We start from the raw sequence: 27475 nt of genomic DNA on the forward strand, positions 1-27475 counted from the left end.
CTAGGGCTGCTGTCCCTCCTAAACAGCAGAGGAAGGGTAAATATGTGTTTGGGCAATGACGGCTTTATAAGTAGGTAAAGAAGGACAATATAAATTATGATAACACAATTATGGGATTTTTTGACAAGGAAAAGAATTTATCTGGAAAGCTTTGAAGAAACCATTGATTCTCCATTTTACAGATTAAAAATCTAGACCCAGGGAGACACCTGACCAGCCTCTGATCTTATATCATTAATGGGAAAGCCAGTCTGAAGGCCAGCCGGGACTTACTGTTACGGCTGTTTTGTTAAATTATTGAAATGCTCTTCTCTGTTTTTAAACAGCTTTATTAGGGTATAATTCACATACCATAAACATCACCCATAATAATTACTCAATAATTTTCAGTAAATTTATACAGTTGGTCAATCATCACCATAATTTTTAGAACATTTCTATCACTCCCAAAAGAAAACACTGAAATACTTTTATTATAGTTGTTAGTTAATAGCCACTGCCCGCAGACCCCCCAAAGAATCTCCTTCTGTGGCCTCAGAATCCCCCCCACAGCTACCCATGATCTAACTACAGATACCTGGCCCTTGGGGCAGGGAACATCCAGGCCCTTGCCCCAGCACTGAGCAACTTCTGTTCTGCACAGTTGGTACCTGTGCCACATCTGTTGTTAAGTAAGTTTAGTATCACCCCCGGGAAGAATCAAGGTAAGTGATCAACTCTTCTGGTTCCCAATCTAGAGCTTTTCACATAGCACACTGCTTTTCAGAAAGACTGGAAAATAAACAAGTGAAAAAAAGAAAACAAGTGCTATGAAATTGTGTCTACATAAAAGATAGACAGGTTTTGAAAAGGGCGAAGGGTATCCGTCATCGCCTCTTCAGCAGAGTTGTTCTTACCTTGAGGTTTACAAACTTCCGCCAATGGATGGACTTCTGAGGGTCAGGTAACCCCCTAAAATACAAAATTTTATGAGTATGAACATTTTTCTGTGGAGTGGGTCCATGGTTTTCATTCGGTTTTTAAAGGGTTCCTCCTTCCCACCAAAAGGATAACTTTCTAAGAGGTCTAGGGGAGAAGCAAGCAAGGAATGTGCTCAAGGTCTGCAGACCTGGGTAAAAGAATTCTTGATAGGGAGGCACAGGAAAGCGGAGAAAGTGAAGACAAAGTTCTCCTGAGTCACAATCTTATTTACAAACCAGATATGTATATAAATCAATTGTTTTTGACATGTAAAGTAAGTCATGCAGAATAGGTCAGATATACAAACCATCTGTTATTTTTTAAATTTTCATTGTCTCTTCTTAGGAGATCCACATGAAATGACTAGTTTAGATTCAAAATTATAAAAATAATACTTTTGTAGATATGCTTTTTTTAAAGTATCACTCTAAATCATGAATTTGGAGTTTTCGATACTTATTTTTTTGTCTGCACCCCTGCGGCGTGTGGGATCTTAGTTCCTCGACCAGGGATTGAACCTGGGCCCAAAGCAGTGAAAGCACGGAGTCCTAACCACTGAACCGCCAGGGAATTCCCCTGATACTTTTTGAAATTCCATTTACAGCTCAGTTGGATTACGTTAGCATTTTTAAATTGTTAACCAAAGCACCCCAGTATTTCTACAAAAATTACAATGAAGCCAAGTTCCTTATTATACTTATAAAAGTGATTTGTGATTTTTTTAAACTCAAAATAGAACATCATTTCCATTGCATTTTATCTTAGACTTTTTTTTTTTTTTTTTTTTGCGGTACGCGGGCCTCTCACTGTTGTGGTCTCTCCCGTTGCGGAGCACAGGCTTCGGACGCTCAGGCTCAGCGGCCACGGCTCACGGCTCACGGACCCAGCTGCTCCGGGGCACGGACCCAGCCGCTCCGGGGCACGAACCCGTGTCCCCTGCATCGGCAGGCGGACTCTCAATCACTGCGCTACCAGGGAAGCCCTTATCTTAGACTTTTAAACATAGTATTTTAAACACATCATTTCAAATTTTGATTCCCTCTGATAGGTGCGTGGAATTTGACATCTGGAAAGAAAACTTGAAGATTTTACAGTCTGATTTACTCATTTTATTGATAAGGAAATAAACCCAGAGACATTAAGAGCCTTGACCAAGCTTGCTAATGACAGAGCTGGGATAAGAATACAAGCCTTGGATTCCTGGCCTGTTGCCTTTTCCAATCCAATAACCAAGCTGCTGGTTGTTAAACTGCCTCTATTTCTCTGATGAGATCAGCCAGTGGGATACTAAGAATAAACCACTCTGGGGAGACACAGACTCAAGTAAGGACTCGTCAGCTCTGCCTCTTCATGCTCCAACAAGCATATTCTCATAGGACTGCTCCTAACTCACCGGTCTACTGAATCACTAGAACTCAAGCATTCATAAATCACATGACATCATCAATATTGCAGGATTTGCCCATTGATCCCTTTGTGGGTCCTTTAAGAAATTAGACTATTTGGTTTCCCATATTTCTTCTCCTTTTCTGCCAGAAAGTCCAGCTGCTTTTAGTCCCCTGTGTCACAAGCTCTTGCCTTTTCCTTGGCAGGGAAGACCTCAGGCACATACACAGCTTGTGTACGTCCTGGTTTTTTTCTTCCAGGGAGATGGAGGTGGGGGTAGTTTGTGAGGTGAAGGAGAATCACTTCCTTGAACCTGATGGTCATTTCTAATTGCTGTGGAAATTAAAAAATGAACATCATTATCAAATCTAACAAAGACAGCTATTATTCCTTAATATCATCTGATACCTATTTTCTGCTTAAATTTCTCCAGTTGTCTCCAAAATATCTTCTTTTTTAAGAGAGAACTTTTATTATTTTTATTTTTTATTTTTTGGCTGCGTTGGGTCTTCGTTGCTGCACACGGGCTTTCTCTAGTTGCGGCGAGCGGGGCCTACTCTTCATTGCGTTGCGTGGGGCTCTCATTGCGGTGGCTTCTCTTGTTTCAGAGCATAGGCTCTAGGCTTGTGGGCTTCAGTAGTTGTGGTGTGCGGGCTCCGTAGTTGTGGCTTGCGGGCTCTAGGGTGCGGGCTCCGTAGTTGTGGCGCACGGGCTTAGTTGCTCCGCCGCATGTGGGATCTTCCCGGACCAGGGCTCGAACCTGTGTCCCCTGCACGGGCAGGCGGATTCTTAACCACTGCGCCACCAGGGAAGACCTCGTATAGAGTTTATGAGAGCTCCACTTCCTCTCCTACTGTTGGAATTGTCAGTCATTTTGTCTTTTGCCTTTCTGATAGGAAGCTCCACTCTGCAAAGAAATGAGATGTGTAAAAAACAAACAAAACAAAACAAAAACTGAAGAAATGAGATGTGAGCCTAGTCCTCAAACACTGTATAATCAATTGTTTTAGATATAAACATTTCATGCTTCCTGGAGATAATTATATGCTCCCACCCCATCTGAAAGTCACTGTTTTAGCTCCTGAGTACATCAGGATCTTTTATATATCAATGAAAGAATGAAGAAGATAGTGAGGTAATTATGTACTATTTACTATTTCCTGGAAAGATATGACTGGTACTGACTTTTCCCTCCTATGAAGATCCTCTTTAACACATATAAAATCCAAGGGACCAGATGTTGATTTTACTCTGAGGAGTGTTAGGATTCCTGTAACCCTTTTCTTCCTTATTAGTATTTGTCATGGCAGGTTGTTGATTCTGATGATGTCATAATGCTTTGTTTGTGGGGTCATCTAAAGACACATACCTTAGGAAGAATTGGCTTTTAAACAAAGTGAACCTTAGATGGTAAAACGATCAATTTTCTGAGATCATAGGGATAAAGATCTCCAGAAGAAAATATATCTGGAAAAGCTTTCCTCTTTCATGATATGAGTTTTACTCAGTTGAAATGTAGGCAACACAACTGGGCTGACACCTGATATGTTTCTGGATCATCCTTGGTTGCCAAAAGCCTCCAAACATTCCTCAAGGACACAGTCATTTTGCACAACAAAGGGAAAACCAGCCCATTTCTGGCAATCGGGTGGAAGTCTAAGAGGAAAAAAAGTATACCAATATAAATTCCTCTCTAGCGATGAAGAATAGGGTGTTTAATATTATACCATAGAATAAGTAGGGTATTTTAAGGATCTTTTTTCCTTTTTTGAACACATTTTATCTTAGAGAATTTCACAGAGAACATAATGATCTAAAGAGTGGGAAGGATGATATCTTACATTGCTCTTATATTTAAATCTTACATAAATTTCTTAAAAGAACTCCAAGTTAATAAAATGACAGATTTTTAAGCTTTCATTCTGGTAAAGTAAAAGCCTTCTACTCAATGTATCAGCCGCCTACATTAAAAAAAAAAAAAAAAAACAGAACAGGAAGTGCAAACATTTGGCTTCCATTTTCCTTTTATAAACCAATAACATCTTCAGTTCTAGAAGAGCTTTTAAATATGTGGCTTCTGATAAATGTTGGCAGAACTGGTGCACTCCCAGAATAAATTCTGTGTACTCAGCTCTCCCTACTCATATACATCCCTAGGTGGAACAACCACAAAACTGCACACTACAAAACAGGCTGAAGAGAAATCTGGATGTGACAGAGGGTATAAGTGTATATTATAGCGTGACACTGATACATTAAAAACAATTTAATGTCTAGGGTCAAATCTCTAACCAAATGTCAGTACCGTAACACTATAACTATTACTGATACACGTGAAGTTTCAAACTGAGGGGCTAGGGTAACGGGGCAGAAATTGCACACAAACAAAAGAAAAATTTCCAAATGTCCTCTTCCCCTTCAGGCAAGTTTCAGTTCTACAAATTTACCCTTGCCTTTAAAATATCAAAGTGCTGCTCTGCCCTCAATTCGCATCCTGTTGTGCAAGGAAATTTGTGTCTCTTTTCCCCAAATTAGGAATATGAGAAGACTTCCAGGTCCGTAAAGACCAGAAAGCAGCCCGGCGGCAAGTTTTATCTTGCCCCAAAGCTGTGAAAGTGGGAATGGTAGTGTGGACAGAGCATCCGAAAGGAAAAAATCTGTAAACCATACACCTGTGGTTGGAAAAACCAAACAAAACAGAAAAAACCCCCCAAAACCCATGGATCTGGACATCATCAGGATCTCGGGGTATAGACAGATAAAAAAGAACAATCGTGGCTCGGGTCAAAACCCGAGTAGCGTTTCCTAAGCGATCGGGGTAGCGAGTGGGGATCTTAGCGGAGGCTGGGGAGCTGGATGTGACCGAATGTACGGACACCGCCATTCACCCCGGCCGGGTCCGCACCTCCCCAGCCGGGCGCCTAGTGCGCCAGCCAATCCCCTCGCCCACTCCCCTTCCCATTGGCGGCCCCGCCCCCCGCGCCCGGGATGCTGGGCCCCCGCGGCGTGACGCAAGCACGGCAGCTCCGCCCCCTGCGTCTCTGGCCTCGCCGGTCCTGGGGGGGATGGTTCTATCATGGCGTCAATGCAGGTAAGGGGAGTTTGCAGCATCTGGGCGGGCTCCGGAGCCGCAGGGAGGATACGAGCGTTTCGTCCGGGGGGGTGTCTGGGACTCTGGGGCACCTGGGCCGGCTCCGGAGCGGCCCCGGTGGCCGGTCCTTCCCCAGCGTCCGGGCGTTGGGAGGGGTGAGAGGCGGCGAGAAGAAGGGGGTTTCTCGGTCGGTCGAAGCGGACACCAGCCGGCCGGGAAGTTGGGGGATAAAGAAGGCTAAGGGGAGGAAAGGGCGAAGTTTGATGTGCTCTCAGCGGCAGTGGTCTCGGAATCATCTCCAGCTCACACGGACGGCTCCCGCTGGCCTGACCCCCGCCCCAGGGATGTCTTTTCCTCCGCGGTCCCCAGCTGGGCGGAAACAGCTGCTTTCGCCGTTGCGCCGGGGCAGGAGCGGCCCTGAGAGGGGCCGAGTGTGGGGAGCTGAAAAGGCGTTCCCGGAGAAAGCGGCTGGCTGCAGAGGCGTTTCGCGGCCTGTGTTCAGGCCTCCCACGCCCGGCCTCCCGGGCTGCTCGGCCCCTCGACTCCCCTTTTGACTTAGTCCTTTGCCCCAGGGGTACCTTCCTCTCTCAGCCTCCGCACTCTTAACGAACATAACGTCCAGCAGCCCATTTTCTCACTCTCCCCGAAGCTGCCCTTAGCCCATCAAAATCATTTGCCGCCTAATATGTAGTCTCCCCGAGAGATAAGTCACCAGTTCCCCATACCTCCCGGGATAGATAGCTCGCCCTCAAATCTTTTTATTTCCTACGGTGCCCCACCCTTGCGGTCGCGGTTAGGCTACAGCCTTTTACCCCTCTTCCCCAGATCTTTAGTGGAACCTTAGTTTGGTAAGAGGTGTTTTGTTAACCCGTATTGTATTTACCTGACTTGGCAATGCGTGGTTTTCTGGTTTTCCAACTTAATAGGCTCCTTTTTACCAAATCCAAGGAGTTTGATTTTTTTTCAGGCAAAGATGGCATCCACAGTTGCAGTTTTGTAGAGATTAACTCTGCATTTATCTATACCTTGCATTTAATTTACAGATGAAGACTAGCTCTGTCAAAACATAGGAAGAGAAGGCAGAACTCCCGTTTGGAGTGTCATCTGAGCGCTTTTCAGAGTTTTAACATCTTAAAGAAAGAGATCACGTTTTTCTTGGAAGGATTTTATGCTTTTGTTTCTAGAAGAATAAGCACGTTTCCCAGTCCCCCTTCCATTTTTTCCTCTTTTTCGGAGAGAAAAGTGCTTTTCTTTCATCTCTTCTCTTTTCTGAATCTTCTTCCTCTTCTGTGCACGTATTTCCTTCACATTTACTTTACTTCTGTGCTTTTGTGTTGTTTGTCGCCTTTCAGCCTCTCCATTCAAGACTCTTTTTACCTTTGCTTCTCCCTCTGGACTTTCCTGCAGAATAGAAAAAGAAAATTGTATATAACATTCCTAGTTGAAGAGATGTCATGAAGTAGTCCAGAGAAAAAACAAGAACAATTTCAGGAAACATTATACTTTACTCTAATCTCCCCAGAGACGTTAGAGAAGTTTCATCATTTGAAGCCAAAAAAGGAACTGTAGAACACTGGTTGAACAGTAGATCAGCTATATGACCAATTTAAGATTATTTGTATTAAAAGATTAAAATCCACTATACTTGTGATTATATTTGGCAGGAGGATTGGATTATAGGGATAACTGATTTGCTGATTAGATTTAGACTTTTAGTGTCTGGAGAAGACAGATTTCAGTTTTTAATAGAAAAAAACTTGAGTCGGTACAAAACAATGTTGACAGTCTTGAATTTTACATGGCGCCTTAAGCAATGGAAACAATACTTGGCAGTGCAATACTGCGTTTTTCTGCGTCCCAAGTACTACCTCTGTCTTTTCACCCTTTATTCCTTTATGTCTTCTGATTAGAGGAATGGAAAACTGATGTTTCCTATTTTAATTGAAACTAAATTCTTTTATTTGTATTTTAAAAATACCTGATACAGATTTTCTGGTAGTATCTTTTTTATTAAAACATTTTTTTATCGAAGCATAGTTGATATACAATAGTTTATGTTTCAGACGTACAAAAAAGTGATTCACAATTTTTAAAGATTATACTCCATTTATAGTTATTAGGAAATATTGGCTATATTCCCTGTGCTGCACAATATATCCTTGTAGCTTATTTATTTTATACATAGTAGTTTGTACATGTCAACCCTGTCTCCCTATCTTGCTCCTCTTCCTTTCCCTCTCCAGTGTTAACCACTAGTTCTTTATATCTGTGAGTCTGTTTCTTTTTTGTTATATTCACTAGTTTTACTTTTTAGATTCCACATGTAAGTGATACTATACAATATTTCTTTCTCTGACTGATTTTATTTCACTGAGCATAATACTCTCCAAGTCCATCTATGTTGTTGCAAATGGCAAAGTTTCATTCTTTTTTACGGCTGAGTAATAGTTCATTGTTTGTGTGTGTGTGCATGTGCACACGCCAACATCTTATTTATATGTTCATCTGTTGATGGATACTTAGATTGCTTCCATATCTTAACAATTGTAAATAGTGCTGCTGTGAACATTTGAGTGCATGTATCTTTTACAGTAGTGTTTTCGTTTTCTTCTGATATATACCCAGGAGTGGAATTGCTGGATCAAATATTAGTTCCAATTTCTGTTTTTTGAGGACCCTCAATACTATTTTTCATAGTGGCTGCACCAATGTACATTCCCACCAACCGTGTACAAGGGTTCCCTTTTCTTCACATCCTTTTCTGGTAGTATCTTGAAAAATATTTTAATATAGATAAACTGAGCTTTTTGAAACACAACACTTTCTGTGTGGTTATTCTGTGTCTTAGAACAGAATTTTTTCCTGACCATCTTAATGGCAAAATTTAACTCCTCAAAAGAAATAAATTATACATAAAACTACAGCTAAATTATGAAATTTGTTCATTCACTCATCAGTTATTTTTTTGAGGGCCCACTGTGTGTTTGGTATTCATCTAGGTGCTGGGGATACAGCAGTGAACAAAAGCAGGCAAGATTGCCTGCTTGTGAGGCAATCTTGCCTCACAAGAATACCCTTGTGAATGTAATAGTCTGGTTAGGGGCAATGGATAAGAACAAAATATTTAAGTTAATCGCTATTATATTAGGAGGTGATAGTGCTATGGAGAAAAATTGTGGAAGGAGGTTAGGAAATATTTTTTGGATTTTAGTTTGAGTGCTTAGGAAAAAATAAGCTATACATGAATGCTGCTCTAACCATGTCCTTACCTAAAAAAGTTTTCAGTAGATTTCTTTATCTTAACCCGCACCAGGATATTATTGCTGATGAAGAGGTTACTTAAGCTGTAAGAGGAACTGTATTTTAAAAACATGCATATTATACAAATGTAACATAAGATTTGATTACTCACACTGATAAAAATAAATAAATGAATAAAATAAATTAGCCTTTAGGATCATCAGGATATCAAGTAAAGGTAGACTTTGAATTTCTGCTTCGGAGAGTATGTTGTTGTTGTTTTGTCTTTTTTTTTAAATTTTATTGAAGTATAGTTAATTTACAGTGTGTTAATTTCAGGTGTACAGCATAGTGATTCAGTTATTACAGATAAGTTATCTGTCATAACAGATAACTACAGATAACTTATTACAGATATATATATATATCTGTTCTTTTTCAGAGAGTATGTATTTTAAAGTTGATGTTGTAACTACTGCAGTATACTCTGTCAGTGCCTCTCAACCTTTTTTTAGGCTGTGGCACACACAGGAAATACTTTCTGAATTGCACACCAGGGTGGGTGAGATTGTTGGAGGCTAGAAGCACCTGGCCAAGCAGCTCAGCGTGAAACACTGGGGATGAGGATCAGTATTCTGGTACACCTGTAATGCTGGGGAAGCTCTGCTCTGTAGTTTTGCTAGAGTTGTTCTTCAATATACAGTTCAAGTTCTTCAATATACAGTTCAATATACAGTTCAAGAGTTGTTCTTCAATATACAGTTCAAGGTTTTCAGATTTATATGAGCCCTTTGAGATGTTCTTTCCCATTTTTTTCTTTTTCTTTTTTCTTCCTACTATTTCTTCCTAGAACAAAGTCACAAATCACCAAGTAAGATGTGATTAGATTATGTTTTAAGAAACCATTCTTTGAGAATGGTGGGTTCATGGTGATACTTAAAATTGGCAGGAGTTAAAGAAATAGATTTACGTTTAATTTTGATGATTATCGAATTCTTAAAATATTATGTGGAAAGTTGTCGATAACAAATTCTTAGATTTAGCATTTTCGGGACTTAGATAATTTGGTACAAACTTTCTATCCCCAAACTACAAAAGCATTATTAAAGTGAATTTTTATGTGATTTAAAACATTTCTTAAAAGTGTAGCAATATTAAGGTATTCTGTTTTCAGCTAAACCATAAAATAGTATTTTTTGTGTTATGTTTCCATTTTCATTTTGTACCTAATCTTTTTTTCCCTTATTGGCTTATTTCATATTATAAAATAATTAATATTGCCTCCTGGATATATTTTCTGATTTTAGAATTTAGCTGTTTCATTCAGCCTTTATGTTGGAAGTGTTTAAGTATACCTGGTATACTTTTCTAATTTAACCATCTAGATTTACTGATTTTAGGTAATGAACTACTTTTACCTTATGTCTTAAGATCTTAGAAAGTCAGTGTATAGTAGTTGATATTTGTCAATTCCAGAAATAGTGATATAATTGAAAGAAATGGTCAGTTGAATTACTCTTGCAGATTTTCTGCATTTTCTTCCTCTCTCTTACTTAATTGGGTCTTAGACTATTGACTGTTGACTTGACTAGATGGAAGGAGATTGAGATTTAGTAAGAGGAGATGGATTATGAATGTGTGTTTTTTCTTAGATGAGTTAGAAATAATAAATTATTTTGGAATATTCACAACTCTGCATTGCTGTTTACTCAAATAATTGGCTGTAGTGATTGAGAGGTAGAGTATGGGCTCTTGCTGATATTATTATTGTAGTCATGTTACCTTGACAATTAGATTTCATATGACTGTTTGTTGACATCATTATGAAGTGTTACAGCATAATCAAAAGTTAGAAAACTGGGGCTTCTCTGGTGGCGCATTGGTTGAGAGTCCACCTGCCGATGCAGGGGACACGGGTTTGTGCCCCGGTCCGGGAGGATCCCACATGCCGTGGAGCGGCTGGGCCCATGAGCCATGGCCGCTGGGCCTGCGCGTCTGGAGCCTGTGCTCTGCAACGGGAGGGGCCAGAGCAGTGAGAGGCCCGCATAACGCAAAAAAAAAAAAAAGTTAGAAAACTGACTGTCATCATGGATCCTGAGGCTTACTGAGCCCTGGAGACTTGGGATGTATAGCTAGAATTACAGTATCTGAGAAGGTTGGCTAGGTACTCTGGCTAGGAATGGGGCTGACAGAGAGCTGTTGGAGCAAGTGCTGAAGGAAAAGGGGAACAGCATAGAGTAGAATTGACAGTGTTCTGTGTGAATGAGAAACATAAGTAGATAGTAGACTACATTGTGAACAAAAGCATAAAGTTGGGGTCATCATCTTAATTCTCAAAGCAGTCATTGTGGTATTTTTCTTTTTGCTATTAATCAATTACTACTTTACAAGATGCCTTCTATTTTTGTCCTAAAGTGTTGGTTTGGGTCTTTCATTTAACTTTTTAGGTCTCTTCCACTCCTCTGGGCCATAGATTCCATTAGAATAGGAAAAAAAAAAAAAATCCTTTCTCACTGTTCCTTAAATGTGCACATAGTGACTACAGTAAATGCTTGTCACACATGACATAGCAAATTCTGCATTAATTTAGTTCTATTTTAGAGAGAGCCAAAAAATTTCACAATTTGTTTGGAAACACAAATGATCCCGAATAACCAAAGCAATCTTGAGAAAGAAAAACGGAGCTGGAGGAATCAGGCTCCCTGACTTCAGACTATACCACAAAGCTACGGTAATCAAGACAGTATGGTACTGGCACAGAAATAGAAATATAAATCAGTGGAACAGGATAGAAAGCCCAGAGATAAACCCATGCATATACGGTCACCTTATCTTTGATAAAGGAGGCAAGAATTTACAATGGAGAAAAGACAGCCTCTTCAATAAGTAGTGCTGGGAAAACTGGACAGGTACATGTAAAAGAATGAAATTAGAAAACTCCCTAACATTGTATACAAAAATAAACTCAAAATGGATTAAAGACCTAAATGTAAGGCCAGACACTATAAAACTCTTAGAGGAAAACATAGGCAGAACACTCTAAGACGTAAATCACAGCAAGATCCTTTTTGACCCACCTCCTAGAGAAATCTAGTAAGCAATTTTCTTATAGTAAGATTGAATACCTATAAAGGAATAACAAAATTCATATTTATAATTACATGTGTATTCCCCCCAAAGTTTGCTTATTTTCTTGATTTATGTGTTTGCCATAACTTTATGTTTTTCGAAGTATTTTCATTTTCTTCCTCTCTGGATTCTTTTTCCAACCTTGTAAAATGGGAAGTCAGATAATCCCATTTCATTCTATTAGAGAGAAAGAATGACTTTTGATAAGTAATCACTTATTTGGGAAGTGACTTACCCAAAATTTCATAGCAACTGAGTAGTGAAGCTGAATTGGAAACCAAGCTCTAAAATCTACTGATGCTGTTAAGTTGGAGGTAATGAACATATTAACAAGTTTGGTATTGTTGAGAAATCATTTGGATAATTATTTAAATCTTCAGTCAAGAATTTAGCATTTACTAAAATATTTTATAGCTTCTATAGTTAAGAAAATGAGAGGAAAATATTCCTTGTACTTTAAAATATAAAGTCAATTTATCAAAATTTTTACAAAGGTTCTTTATGCATATACTTGTGCACTGAGTAAAATTATAATGGCAAATCTTTACTGTTCAAAGATAATCTTTATTATTAAGGAGAATTTTTAAAGTGGTGATCTGACATTTTTCTGAAAATATACTTCTGCATAGTATTTATCTAAGTTGAGCATTTGTTAGATGAATTTTATTGCATCTTTATATCATTGTCTGCTTCATATTTTACCTACATAATACTTGTTCATGTTTGTCAGGTGTTTTAAGAATGTCTTCATTTGATAGCCTTTATTTGGGAATGCAGTTTTTGGAGTACTAACAAATGGTGCATGTCTTTGAATTACTTTATTATGAGAAAAACTATAGTTTCATTCAGTTGCTTTTGTAAAACTTCATTAGAAAAACGTGCTCAGGATCTGGAATCAAAAGACCTGGATTCAGGTTCTGTTTCACTACATAACAGTTGTGTTGCACAAAAATCAGTGTAGTGAAGTGGTTAAGACAAAAGTAGATTTAACAGAGAGGTAAACATTTGTAAAACTCCTTTCTTTTCTTTTTTTTTTTTCTTTTTTTTTTTTTTTGTGGTACGCGGGCCTCTCACTGCTGTGGCCTCTCCCATTGCAGAGCACAGGCTCTGGACGCACAGGCTCTGGACGCACAGGCTCAGCGGCCATGGCTCACGGGCCCAGCCACTCCGCGGCATGTGGGATCCTCCCGGACCGGGGCACGAACCCATGTTCCCTGTATCGCCAGGCGGACTCTCAACCACTGCGCCACCAGGGAAGCCCTGTAAAACTCCTTTCTTGATTTCCCTTCCCAAACTTGTTCTTTCTATAGTATTCCCCATGTGGTACATGGCAACTTTGTTCTTCCAGTCGTTCAGTCAGAAACCTTGGTTTCATCCCACTCTGTAGTCAAACCATCAGCAGATTCTATCCCGCTCTACCTTCAGAATAAATCCAGAATCCAACTGTCCGCTCTTCTGCATCATTACCTGATGTAAATCATCATCATTGTCTGTCATCTGTATTATATCAACAGCTTCCTAACTGGTTTCTCTGCTTCTGCCCTTGTTTGCTTACAGTCTTTTCTCAACTCATCAGATTCTTTCAAAACAAAAGTCAAATGTCACTTCACTCACATCCTTACTGTGGCTTCCCTATTTTACTCAGAATATAATCCAAAATCCCTGTTAATGACCATCGCCCCACCCTCCTCACTTCTCTACAGCCTTATGGGCCTCCTTGCTATCTTTGCCCCTGTTATTTCCTCTGCTTGGAGTGCTCTTCTCCACGTATGTGATGGCTCACTTCCTTTTTTTTAAATCTCAGATCTTTGTTCAAATGTAGTTTTCTCAGAGAAGCCTTCCTTGATCAACCAGTACAAAACAGTCCTTCCACTGTGGCACTTGCAGTGCCCCTTTCCCTGCTAAATTTCATCTTCCTATCCCTGACATATTGTTAATTAATATACTATTTCTCCTGGACATACCCCAGTGCCTGGCATGTAGTAGGGTTTCAGTAAATGTCAGTGGAATAAGCACAGCTTTTGGATTCAGATAAACTTGGTTTGAATTCTAACTTTGCCATTTAATATCTGTGTAACCTTTCTTTCACCCATCCTATGGGGTAAAATTACAAATTACTTAATGTCATAGATCTTTGGAATTGTTCGTGAGTTATATCTTGTAATTCTATAGGCCTCTTATTTTAAACTACCTCTATCAAGTACTCACTTTAAAAAAATTTTGATTCCTGGTCCTGTGTTGGTTACCAATGGAAAAAAACAAATTTCCTTTATATGAAGTCTCTCCTTGTATTTACACACCACAGGAAGGAGAGAGGAAGAATGATTTCTAATTAGCATGTATTCTTTGCCAATCTTCCTCAGAATTTGAGAGTTAGCCAAGTAAAATTTTGAGCCTCTTACATCAGTTTTACATGGCATGTTCTTTTTTTTTTTTTTGGCCACGCCACATGGCATGCTGGGTCTTAGTTCCCTGACCAGGGGTTGAACCCATGCCCCCTGCAGTGGAAGTGCAGAGTCCCAACCACTGGACTGCCAGGGAAGTCCCAATTTTTTTCTTTTTTTAATTGAAATATAACTCACATATCATAAAACTTAACCTTTTTTTAAAAGTATAAAATTCAGTGGTTTTCAAAATACATCACAACCATTGTCACTAAAAGAATATACTCACAAAGTCACCCCCAGAAGAAGCCCCTTACCCATTAGCAGTTAGTCTGTTCCCAGTGTATCATGTTATCCAGTCCCCCACGTCCCCGCCTCCACCCTTGGAAATCCCTAATTTTTTTCTATCTTTATAGATTTGTCTGTTTGGGGCATTTCATGTAAATGGAATCATACAATATGTGGCCTTTGGGACTGGCTTCTTAAACTCAGCATAATGTTTTTGAGGTTCATCCATATTGTAGCTTGTATAAGTACTTCATTCATTTTTAGGCTGAGTAATAGTCCATTTTATGGTTATACATACCACAGTTTGTTTATCCGTTAGTTAATTGACATTTGGTTTGTTTCCTGTTCCTATCAGTTAATTGACTTTGTATTATTTCTGCTTTTTTTTTTTGAATAATGCTGCTATGGGTATTTATGAACATGTTTTTGTATGGACATGTTTTGTTTGTTTTAGGTATATACCTAGGAGTAGAATTGCTGAGTCATTTGGTAACTCTTATGTTTCATTTTTTAAGAAACTGCCAGATTTTTCCATGGCAGCTACACTATTTTACATTCCCACAAGCAGTGTGCAGAGGTTCCAGTTTCTACATATTCTGGCTAATATTTGTTGTCCATTTAAAAAATTATAGCTATCTTAGTGGGCTTGAAGTGGTTATCTCATTGTGGTTTTGATTTGCATTTCCCTAATGACTAATGTTGGACATCTTTTCTTGTGCTTATTGGAACATTTCTTGGAGAAATGTCTATTTAAATCCTTTGCCGTTTAAAAAGATAAGTTATCTTTTTATTGTTGAGTTGTAAGAGTTCTTTATATAGTCTGAATTTATCAGACATGCGATTTGCAAATATTCTCCTCTGTGAGCTGTGTTTGCACATTCTTCATGGTATCCTTTAAAGCACAAATATTTTTAATTATGATGAAGTCCAGTTTATTCTTTTGTCATTTGTACTTTTGTTTTCATATGTAAGAAATCATTACTTAATTTAAGGTCATGAAGACATACTTTATTACACTTCTCTTTTTCTGAGAGTGTTATAGTTTTAGCTCTTACATTTATGTCTGATTGAGTTAACTTTTGTATATGGTCTGAGGCATATTTAGCTTTTATAGCATTAATATGGCAGGTTGTTTTCTTTTTGAAGTTGTATAGGTCCAAGATGAGAGTCCATCAGGTTTGATAATATCCTGCTGGATTCAAATTATTTCTCTTGGTGAGTGGAGCTGTTAGCTCTTTTTCAGATAAGAATTTATATTGCAGCCCTACTACTAAAAAATGTGATTATAATCCTGATAAACTATTACTGAGAATATTTATGTATTCCTATATTGGCTTTTATTATAATGAAATAGACACACGAACTTTGGTTTTTAGACTTGCAAAGCATTGAGCCATTGGGCATTTTAGAGGTCCATCTAGTCCAACCATCGTACCTTTAGATCATTGCTGCATTTTGTGATTAGAGCTAGTTGATAAAATGATTACTTTTGTACTGCATGAAAGGAAGCTATATTGAGCAAATTGATATATAGTTTTTTTATTATATAGATTTGATATGAGAAAAATTGTTACATTTCCTTAAATAGGAAAACCAATTTAAGGATTTTAGTGGAGAAAATTATGTAGCTGGGCATATTGGTGCCATCTTTGCTCTTTATGTTGCTGGAAACCTCAAATTCCTATCTTTATAACAATTAGTTTGAGCTACTTGATTTGATATTTCTACAGTCTGTCCACATTATTCATGAATTCTGTATTTGTGAATCCACCTACTTGTAAAATTTATTTGTAACCCTAAAATCGATTCTCATGGTGGTTTTGTGGTGATTTGCACACATGTGCAGAGTGGGAAATTTGGGTTGCTGACATGCATGTTGCAGCTCAGGTAAAACAGGGCAACTTTGCAGCTGTCACACAGTAAACAAGTGTCCTTTCTGGGATCTGTTTAGTGCCACTTTCTTTCACATTTTTGTGCTTTTAGTGATTTCACTGTTTAAAGTGGCCCCCAAGCATAGTACTGGAGTACTGTTCAGTGTTCCTAGTTGCAAGAAGACTGATGTGTCTTGTGTAGAAAATATGTGTGTTAGATAACCTTCATTCAGGCATGTACTGTTGCCCTTGGGTTCAGTGTTACTGAATAAACTATATTAAGAACTCTAAACAGGAACACAGACAAATTAAGGTTATTACTGATTGGATGAATGTGAGTGGAGGGTCACAGGAACCTAACCCTGTATTTCCCCTAGGAACAGTGTTTCACTGTTTGCTAAGTAAGTATTTGCTGTGACTTTACAGAACCTAACTACTGTGAATAATGAGAATTGACTGTATTTTGATTTAAATTTCAGTTTTGAAATTTTGATTTGAAATGTACTGAAGCCAGGTTAAAACTGGCAAAGTGTAATGTTACTACATTCAGGTTCCTTGTTTGCCTTTTTCCATTTTCTACTGTAGATAAGTACTGTCCCCCAGTTTTTTTCTTGAGTTACCCACACAATCCAAGTTAGTGGTTTTCAATGTTGGCATTATATTGAAGACACCTGGTGAGCTTTAAAAACAACAACTATCCCCAGAGGTTGATTAATTGGTCTGGCACGCATCTTGGGTATTGGAATTTTTCTCAGCTCCTTGGTAAGTCTGATCTGCAACCAAAGTTGAGAACTCATCTTAGCTACAATGGGAGAATTTAACTGTGCAAATTATGTAAATTGGATAAGATATAATAAATCTCCAGATTTAGGTTTCAGGAGATGGTAGACATTTCAAAGTTGATACTTCCTGGAGAGATCTTTTTAAGAACCAAATTTGAGACTATGAAAATGTTTATGTTTCTGGCTGTTTACATGATCACAGTTCTATCAAAGAACATCCATTTTCTGTACATATCAGAGCAAATGTTGACTGCCTTTTCAATTTTTGTGAAATCTCTTGTTTGGTGGCCATTTTATACAAAGAAACAACGTGTCTGCCCTGAGAGTTCTTTGTGGAGGAGGATTAGTAAGCAAAGTACATTAATATGCTGCTGCTGGGTGGTCCTCTAGGCTTAGTTATGAGCTTAGTGATTCTTCTGTGCCAGTTGTCTACCTAGACAAACTTACAAATTTTATATCAGAAATCTTTGGAGTTGAATATGAATAGTTACAGTCTTAAGGTTTTTTTTTGTTTTAGTTTGGTTTGGTTGTTTTTGATTGTTTTAAATAATCTTAGGAGTCCTGTATTAAAATGTGAATAGCCCTTGGAATGTTAGTCTTGTTTTTAGTCTTTTGGCCGTTATTGTTGTTACCCCATGCAGCTCCCATTTTAGGCCTATGCTGAGAGCTTTTTGTCAGTGTGTTAAAATCACTGAGAATCAGGCTGTTTATGATTCTGGGTCCTGGGTCTATCTTTCCTGTCTTTAGGCTGAACTGGACATTACTGCAAATTTGTAGATTCTGTCAGTAGCCTTTCCCTGCTATGAATACTTAATCTTTTTAGTCACTTTTTAATAGTGAGCTTCCACTTTGAATTCTGGGTATTTTCACAGTTCTCAGTCTTGTCTTTTCATTGTTTCTGAGATTTTTAAAAAACTTATCTAGCTAACTTACCTAGTTAGTCCTTCTACTCTTTGTCTGTCTTCTTGTTTATTTATTTTAAAAAATTTTTGGCTGTGTTGGGTCTTCGTTGCTGCACTCAGGCTTTCTCTAGTTGCCGCAAGTGGGGTCTGCTCTTAGTTGGGGTGTGTGGGCTTCTCATGGTGGTGGCTTCTCTTGTTGCGGAGCATGGGCTCCAGGTGCGCGGGCTTTAGTGGTTGTGGCATGAGGTCTCAGGTGTGGCACGCAGGCTCAGTAGTTGTGGTGCCCGGGCTTACTTGCTCCACAGCATGTGGGATCTTCCCGGTCCAGGGGTCGAACCCGCGTCCCCTGCATTGGCAGGCGGACTCCCAACCACTGCACCACCAGGGAAGTCCCTGTACTTTTTGAATTCAGATTTTACTCAAAATCCCCATTAGTTCTTTAAATCTTTATATCTGGCATCATGAATCCACCAAATTTAGCCTCAGTCTCACAGCTGTACACACTTTTTCTTACCTTGTGTGCCCTCACAGCACCTTTTACCTCTTTCATAGGATTTTTCACTTCTGCCATGTACTTACTATAAAGGGACTTTATTATATTTTTAAGTCACTAAGGGCAGTGTGCTACTAGTAGTAAAAGCACTCAAGTGTTTTCTGAGTCAATAAATAGAACAGCAACTTAAGTAAATACATTTTCAAAATAGGTCAGAAGTGATATCAAAACATTGCTTTTTTGCCCTATCTCTGATTCCTTTGATGTCTGTCTTTTGCTTCAGCTTCTGCCCTGGCCCGATTAAAGAAACTAAAGAATTGAATTGAATAGGAAAAAGTATATAGTATTTTAAAATTAATGTTCATTTCCTGTTAGTTATATACATCTCTTTCAACTAGATTAATATTTGGTTTGTAATTCTTTAACTTTGGACGTAATGCTTCAATGGAAGTCTTTTTTTTTTTTTTCCTTATGGTAGGTTTTTTCCTTAAGCTTCGAGTCCACAACACTTATTTTGACAGCAAATAATTTTAGGTCTTGCTTCATTGAGACTAAAATTATGTGATTGCTCTCTCCCTAAGTCCAAATATGTTGTGTCTCAGGATACTTCTCATTCCTGAAATTGTATTCCTTTTCTAAATGTTTTATTCATAGGGTGTGTCTGGGTGTGGATCTGTTTGTGCATGTGGGAGGAGGAGGTATGAGGTTTTATTGGGTGGAGGGGTTTTGGTATAGGGAGTTTGTGATTGGTTCTTTCAGATGTAGCAGAGGACAGAACATCTGTTGATGGTCTGTGAAGTGTAGACTGGGCTTACTGATAAGCGTTATTACCCATAAACATAGTATTGACTTAAAGAAAGCCATAAAACATAAGAGTTATGAGTTTAAATTTTATTCAGGGTCTCACTGAGGACTATAGCCCAGGACATAGCCCCTCAGCTCTGGGGAAACTGCTCGAAAGAGGCAGGGGAGAAGCCAGTTTATATATGATTTTTGGCTAGGAAATACATGCAGTCAAGCATACATCTTGGTAAAAGATTACTGCTAATCACCAAGAACAGATATCTCAAGTGAATGGTTTTAGTGCTTTTCTGTGTATGGGAAGATACAAGCATCTGGGATCATTGAAATTCTTCCTGAGATATGCATCTAACTATTTAAGGGCCTGTTTATCCAAAGCAGGAGTTCCTTGTCCTGTTTTTCACTCTGAATTCCTCAGGTTGTACTGTTGGTGGGCAACTGCAGTGGGTTACTACTTAACTCTTGTAGAACTGGGTGGTGAGCAACAAACACTCTTTGTTCTTTATCTGTGGTAGTGACAGTTTTTTCAAAGTGACAGAGCTTTACTTCAGATTTTTTCAATTTAAATTGTAATGGAAGAAATTGGTCAATTTGGAATACTTCTACCGAAAAGCACAAAAAACAACCCCTACCAGGATATAGACGTCTGGCTTAATCTTTGCAAGCCTCTAGTTTTCAGAAGTTTGATGACAGTGATTGAAGTACCAGAGGAATCTAAGACAAGTTAATGGTGATGGCTTGGAAAGGATTATCTATGATCCTGAATAGCAGAAGTGGTGTGATAGGTGTTACTTCTTCCTTTTTTTCTCAGCACCTATTCTAAAATTGACTGTTGTATCTGGTTGTGACTGAAACCAGATTTTTCTATTTAAGATACATTGAATTTTTTTTTTTTCTGGCTTGTGGGATTGAACCCGGACCACCACAGTGAAAGCCCGGAATCCTAACCATTAGGCCACCAGGGAACTCGCCCATTAACGTTTTTTATTATCTTATTTTAGATCCTCATAAACTGGCAAAAATTAAGACTAAATTTTTAAAAATTCAGCAGCCCTTGTTTTTATAATTGAAAAAAACAATTGAATGGTAAATTGATAATTTCTTAAACTGACAACATAGGATGCCAAAATTGATTTTATAAGTCAATCATTTATACTTTCATATTTCTTTATTAGAATGAAACCTGGTATAAATACATTTTATGTTCTCTTTATTTTCTTAATAAATGAGTTTTGTGTTGCTCTCCGAAAAAAACGAGTTGTTGTTTTTTTAAAAAAAAATTAAATCCTAATGGCCTTGTATTTCCAGAGATTTTACATATTAATGTTAAAGAAGTTGTTGACTTCTGAGTTTGCATAGAGTGAGAGAAACATACTAAAGGTATTCTTTCTGAGAATCTCAGAATCATACTGTTGCTATTTTTGACAACTGAGGCCCAAATATGTGTATATTTGTAAGCAAAAATTGTTTTAAAGAAGACTTAGAGATTTGAATTTGATCTTTATTGAAAATAGTGGTGTTTATACTGTGTAGCTTTTTTTAAAAAAAATAAATTTATTTATTTATTTTTGGCTGCATTGGGTCTTCGTTGCTGCGTGTGGGCTTTCTCTAGTTGCGGTGAGAGAGGGCTACTCTTCATTGCGGTGCGCGGGCTTCTCACTGCGGTGGCTTCTCGTTGCGGAGCACTGGCTCTAGTTGCGTGGGCTTCAGTAGCTGTGGCTCGTGGGCTCTAGAGCGCAGGCTCAGTAGTTGTGGCACACTGGCTTAGTTGCTCTGCGGCATGTGGGATCTTCCCAGACCAGGGCTCAAACCTATATCTCCTGCATTGGCAGGCAGATTCTTAACCACTGTGCCACCAGGGTAGCCCCTGTGTAGCTTTTTTTTTTTTTGTGGTATGCGGGTCTCCCTCTGCTGTGGCCTCTCCCGTCGCGGAGCACAGGCTCCGGACACGCAGGCCCAGCGGCCACGGCTCACGGGCCCAGCCGCTCCGCGGCATGCGGGATCCTCCCAGACCGGGGCGCGAACCCGGTTCCCCTGCATCGGCAGGCGGACGGACGCGCAACCACTGCGCCACCAGGGAAGCCCCCCCAATACTATTTTTAATTAAAACTGGAAATTTATTTGCCTTAGATAAGATACAAGGTAATGATAACATGAGTTATGAACATATTTGGTTTTATAGTGGTAATTTGTTCATTTGGTTAACAAAAAAGTTTGTGCTAAAAACAGCTTTATAGTTTTTTGGAACATTTTTAAACCATTATAGTTATGTAGGGATATGATATATATAAATAACACTACTCACGTTAGATGAGGTTATTATAATATCACACAAGATTTATGAGATAATATTGAGAAGTGCTTAGAACCATAATGAGAATATGCATATCACTTGTAAAACTACAGAAAAGTAATTATAGGTATATATGACTGAATTAGGCTGGCAGTATGTGGAGGAAGCTTTAACTTGTGAAAATTAAGTAGAACCTGGGTTTTGGAATTTTTGAACTAAAAGAACTCTAGAGAGGGACTTCCCTCGTGGCGCAGTGGTTAAGAATCTGCCTGCCAATGCAGGGGACACGGGTTCAAGCCCTGGTCCGGGATGACCCCACGTGCTGTGGAGCATCTAAGCCTGTGAGCCACAACTACTGAGCCTGTGTGCCACAACTACTGAGGCCTGTGTGCCTAGAGCCCGTGCTCCGCAACAAGAGAAGCCACCGCAGTGGGAAGCCCGTGCACTGCAAGGAAGAGTAGCCCCTGCTCGCTGCAACTAGAGAAAGCCAGCACGCAGCAACGAAGACCCAACACAGCCAAAAATAAATAAATTTATTTTTTAAAAAAATTTAAAAAAAAAGAACTTTAGATAATTTAAGTTAATCTTTTTTTTTTAATGAAAAAATGGGCCAAGAAGTTAGGTAACTTGCGTAGGTTTATGATACTTAAGGTGTACCTGCAATTCAAGAAGTGGCCTCCTGAATTTAAAGTATTTGTAATTTGTACTTTTCAGATAAATCTACCTGACAGAATAAAAATGTTCTCAAATTATTTATAGTATCAATTTTATTTATCCAAGATGAGTTCCATTGCAAAACCAGGTTTTATGTTCACTGAAAAATGTTGAACGTAGAACAGTAAAATTTGCAGTACAAATGCAGTACATCTTTAAGCATACATTTGTTAGAAGAGTATTCTAACAGTAACCAGATGTGTGTTCCTTTGAGACTAAATCTAGAGGAAGGATAAATCTATGTAACTAAGATCCATCTATTTTTACAGCTTAAGAAGAATCTTATAAAATCTTTTTAAGTCACAAAACTTTAAAGATAAAAGTTGTGGAAGCTGCCTTTTGGTATAGAGTGTTGAGCGTCAGTACTTGTTCTAACAGTATGTCATGATCTAATTAGCCGTATTCCTGTTTCCACTTTTTTTACCCTTGTAAGCTGCATGTGTGCTGCTCCCTCTCCCCCGACACCCAGTTTTGTGTTATTCTTTAGGGTAAGTTTTCAAGAATGCTGTTACCAAGTCATAGACTTGGTATTTTCTAGCTCTCGAAATACTTGATAGTGAATTGAAAGTTGTGAAGAAGCACACCAAAAATACCAGAAAACTTTGCTCTGGGGGTGCCTACAAAAAGAGGGCTTTGCGAGTAAAATGTGAGAAGTATCGCAGAAATAGGAAGAGAGCCAAGTTTGGTATAATAGAATCAAAGGGGGAAAGCTCTTCACATGGAAGATTGTAAGTGTTAAGTCTGTGAAATAAGACCTCCAGTAGGTTTAATAAGACCTCCAGTAGGTTTAATAATTAATAACTTTAATAAGTTCAAGTGGCTTGAACTCTGAGAAGCCTGCAGGGATTGAAGTTTAAGTGAATGTATTAGAGGGGAAGTAGAGGCAGTGGGTGTTGACCGAATTCATGGAGTTGGACAGTGAAAGGAAAGGAAGGAATGGACAGAAGATAAATGATGACTGTTTTAAAGCCAGGAGAGACCCAAATGATGACTGAAGGGAAGGGGTTATGGACTGGAAAAGAGTGAAGTTATTAGAAACCAGATTATTAACCCTGAGAACAGTATCCTGGATGAGTTGATAAGGCATGAGGTCCAGAGAGAGAGGTGGGAGGGTTTCAAGAAGGGGAGAGAATCTTCTTTCTCTGGGAGTTAAGTGAAGGACCAGAGATTACCTTTAGGGATGGTGTGATTTTTATTTATTTTTCTTTTAGTTATTGGCTAAAAATAGGGAAACAAGTTGGCAGTTTTTGCATTTTTTTGCATAGTTAGCATTTTTACTTAGAAGGAAGCTTTTCATTAATGAATTTTGGAGAATATTTGTGACAGAGTTTATAGATTTGAGCTGAAAGAAAAGCTAAAGTTTATTATTTAAAATATTACCCCAGGGAATTCCTTGGCAGTCCAGTGGTTAGGACTCTGTGCTTTCACTGCCAAGGGCCCAGGTTTAAAAAAAAAAAATTTCCTCCGAACAAATGAAGTTGATACATATTTTCATGAGCTTCAAAATATTTTTAAAAATTTCAAAATATTGTTAAATTTGCTGACCCATCTCATTCTAACAATCTGAGGTAGATATTTAATTATGTAGAAACTAAACTACAGATTATTATTTATCCAAAGTCACACATATTATGCACTCCTGGAAAGCAGGTGTTGAGCTTGCCAATTGAATATATCCTTTATAGCACTTGTATTCTTTCTTTTTTGGAGGGCTGCACCATGTGGCTTGCAGGGTCTTAGTTCCCCCACCAGGGATTGAACCCGGGCCCCTAACAGTGGAAGCATGGAGTCCTAACCATTGGATTGCTTGGGAATTCCTATGCACTTATATTCCTAAGGTTTGAATTTTACTTACATTTTTAACAAATAAGTGACAGGATCCTATTATCCTAAATCCTAATTCTTGTCTCTTGTGATAGATCTGCAGCTTGATTTGTAGGTCAAACCAAACTTTGCACTCAGCATATTTATTTAAGGCTTGATGTGTGCCAAACCCTGGCTATAATCTACATTTTCTACTACATAGCATGTTTTATGCTGTATGACATTATATTTGTTTCAACAACTTTATTAATACTTATCAAAGCCTTTGAATGTAGCCCAGTGTAACCAAATCTGGAAGGTATAATAAAAAATTTGTAATTGTACCTTTACAAGGAAAAAACCCACTGCATTTAAATATTCTTCCAGTGTCAGAAAAGGTTAGCTAAAATGAGACCTCAACTCTTATCAGGCTTAGTGCTAATTACTTCTTTTTACTATAGCATGAAATGTAGTGATCACAAGGGCAGAACAGTAGACTCAGAACTGTATTTTATTTTTCATTCAGAGTCAAGGTTTCTGGGTAACTTAAATAATTTTTTGGACCGTTAATTTCCAAAACACCGGACAGATAACTTCTGAACTAGCTTGAGAAATTCGGGTTTGATATTTTATTTGGAGCATTAATTTCCAAAACACCGGACAGATAACTTCTGAACTAGCTTGAGAAATTCGGGTTGTGAACTCATTGCCTACTGGAGCTGAGGTAGTTTAAAAAGTATGCATGATGGATCCATTGGGTTCATGGTAGAGAGCATACCCAGCCTAGAGTTTTAAAGGCCAGGGGACTTCCCTGGTGGCACAGCAGATAAGACTCCGCACTCCCAGTGCAGGGGGCCCTGGGTTCGATCCTGGTCAGGGAACTAGATCCCACATGCACACTGCAACTAAGGAGCCCGCCTGCCGCAGCTAAGACCCAGTGCAACCAAATAAATAAATAAACAAATAAAAATAAAATAGAAGGCCAGGCTTCAGCTCTGGTTGATTCAGTTATTTTTGTCTATCTGAATATTCACGAGAAGCTTGAATCCACAGGTCCAAATCTCAGCTGCCTCCAACGCCACATAGACAGAGACTGGCTGCCTCTACCTGTTCCTCCTCCTGTATTTGTTTCAGATTAATAGTACCACCATTACTCAAGCTAACATCCTGGAGTCATTCTCATTTTTTTCTTTCTTACCCCCATCATTTACCACTAAATCCAGTCTTTTGTATCTCGATTGTTCCCTAGTAATGTCTCACCTCTTTATTTTTCTAAGTAGTTTTCTGTATGGCTTCCTGGCCTTCATTCTGTCTTAACTCCTCCAGTACATCTGCTACACTGTTGTCAGTTATCATTCATTTTATTAAATTTTTATGTATGTTCATTGTTGAAATGTTAGAAAACTACAGATTAGTAAAAAGAAAAATCACTACCCTGAGAAGATCAATGGATGATGAGATTAAGGGGTTATTTTAATTTTTAAATATTTTGGTTTCTATCTTTTCCTTATAAACATGGCATTTAACATTGAAAAAACAATTCCCTTGTAAAGTCAGTCCCTAATCCTAAACATCTCCTCACAGATATTTCACATATCAGTTATCACTCCCCTTTCCTCTTTTTTTTGATTCGTCTCATAAATATTTACTTAATGCTAAAGTTTCTTTTCCATCCTTTCACAACCAAGCTTTTTGAAGTGGCCTAAAAAAAAAAGGGTATGATGCATAAAAAGGAATTTAAAAATCATAAGTGACTATTTTAAGGAATATTAATAAAATAATAAAGAATATTAATATTCATCTAGCTTAAGAGATAAAAGTTACCGTTACTTTTGAAGCCCCCTCTGTGTACCTCTTCTAATTGTACCTCATTCCTTCCCAGAGTAAATTGCTCTCCTGGATTTTGTTTATCATCCCCTATTTTTCTTTACTTTTTTCTGACTTTTGCTTAACCTTTTTTTTTTTTTTTTTAAATTAATTAATTTATTTTTGGCTGCGTTGGGTCTTCATCGCTGCGAGCTCTTCGTTGCAGTGCATAGGCTTCTCGTTGCGGTGGCCTCTCTTGTTGCGGAGCACGGACTCTAGGCGTGTGGGCTTCAGTAGTTGTGGCGTGTGGGCATCAGCAGTTGTGGCACGTGGGCTCAGTAGTTGTGGCTTGTGGCTCTAGAGTGCAGGCTCAGTAGTTATGGCGCATGGGCTTAGCCGCTCCATGGCATGTGGGATCTCCCCGGACCAGGGCTCGAACCCGTGTCCCCTGCACTGGCAGGCGGACTCCCAACCACTGCGCCACCAGGGAAGCCCAGTTTAACCTTTTAAGATTAATCCATCTTGATGGATGTAACAGTACATTTTTTAGACTAAGTACTATATTCCATGTTACGAGGTCTTTTATAATTGTTTATTTTACTCCTAATTTATTGTGAACATAGCTGCTTTAAATATTCTAACACATCTTTCCTGATGCACATGTGCATGGTTTTCTCTGGGGTATGTATATATATATCTAGGAGTGGACTTGCTGGGTTGTAGTATGTCTTTGTTCAGTTTTACCAGGTAATGTCAAAAGTGGTTAAATAAGTTTATGTTCATGCTGGTAGTACAGGAGTTCCAGGGATACCACATACTCCCCAGCACTTGGTATTGTCTGACTTAATTTTTGTGAAAGGCATCTCATTGCAGTTCTGTTTCACATTTCCTTGATGGATAAAGAGGTCAGATATCGTTTTTATTTGTTTATGGGCCATTTGTGTTTCCTCTTCTATGGAATGCCTATTGACTGTTTTTCAGTTTGGTTATCCTTTATTGATTTTTATAGGAGTTCTTTTGTATGACTAAATTCTTCTCCCAGTTTAAGATTTGATTTTTCACTTTCAGTGTCTTGCTGAACCGCAATGAGAATTTATCAGTCTTTTTCCTTTTTGGTTTGTACTTTCTCTGTTTTAAGAAATCCTTTTCTACTGTGAGCTCATGAAATTTTTGTAAAATTTTGTCCTAAACTGTTGTCTTCTAAAAGTCTTGCAGTTTAGTCTTTCACATTTAAGTCTTTAATCCCTTATGGGTTGAGTTTAGGGATCCAATTTCATTTTTTTTTTCTTTCTTTTAATGAATACCCAATTTGTCTTAGCCCCATTTACTAAGAAGCTTTCCTATTTGGTCAACAGTCAAGTTTCCAAATATGTATGGGTCTGCATCATCTGGGCTATCTCTTCTGTCCCATTTGGACTGTATGTGTCCATATTTGAGTTTATGATGAAACGTTGATGCCTACCAGGGCTAATCCTGCTGCCTTTCAAATCTAGATGTCTTTTTAAAAAAAATCCAGATGTTAAAAGAAATTA

General features: G+C 38.5%; 1 protein-coding gene across 1 annotated transcript in view; it reads left to right on the forward strand.

Moving 5' to 3' along the window:
- Window positions 1-5376: 5376 nt before the first annotated feature.
- UBE2W (ubiquitin conjugating enzyme E2 W) overlaps window positions 5377-27475 on the forward strand; it is a 77210-nt gene continuing 55111 nt past the window's right edge. The window contains 1 exon segment of the mRNA XM_055091016.1: window positions 5377-5437. Within this exon segment, the coding sequence (XP_054946991.1) occupies window positions 5423-5437 (15 nt within the window). The 5' untranslated portion in view covers window positions 5377-5422.

This window comes from Physeter macrocephalus, chromosome 15, assembly GCF_002837175.3.
Source record: "Physeter macrocephalus isolate SW-GA chromosome 15, ASM283717v5, whole genome shotgun sequence".
Classification (NCBI taxonomy): Eukaryota; Metazoa; Chordata; class Mammalia; order Artiodactyla; family Physeteridae; genus Physeter; species Physeter macrocephalus.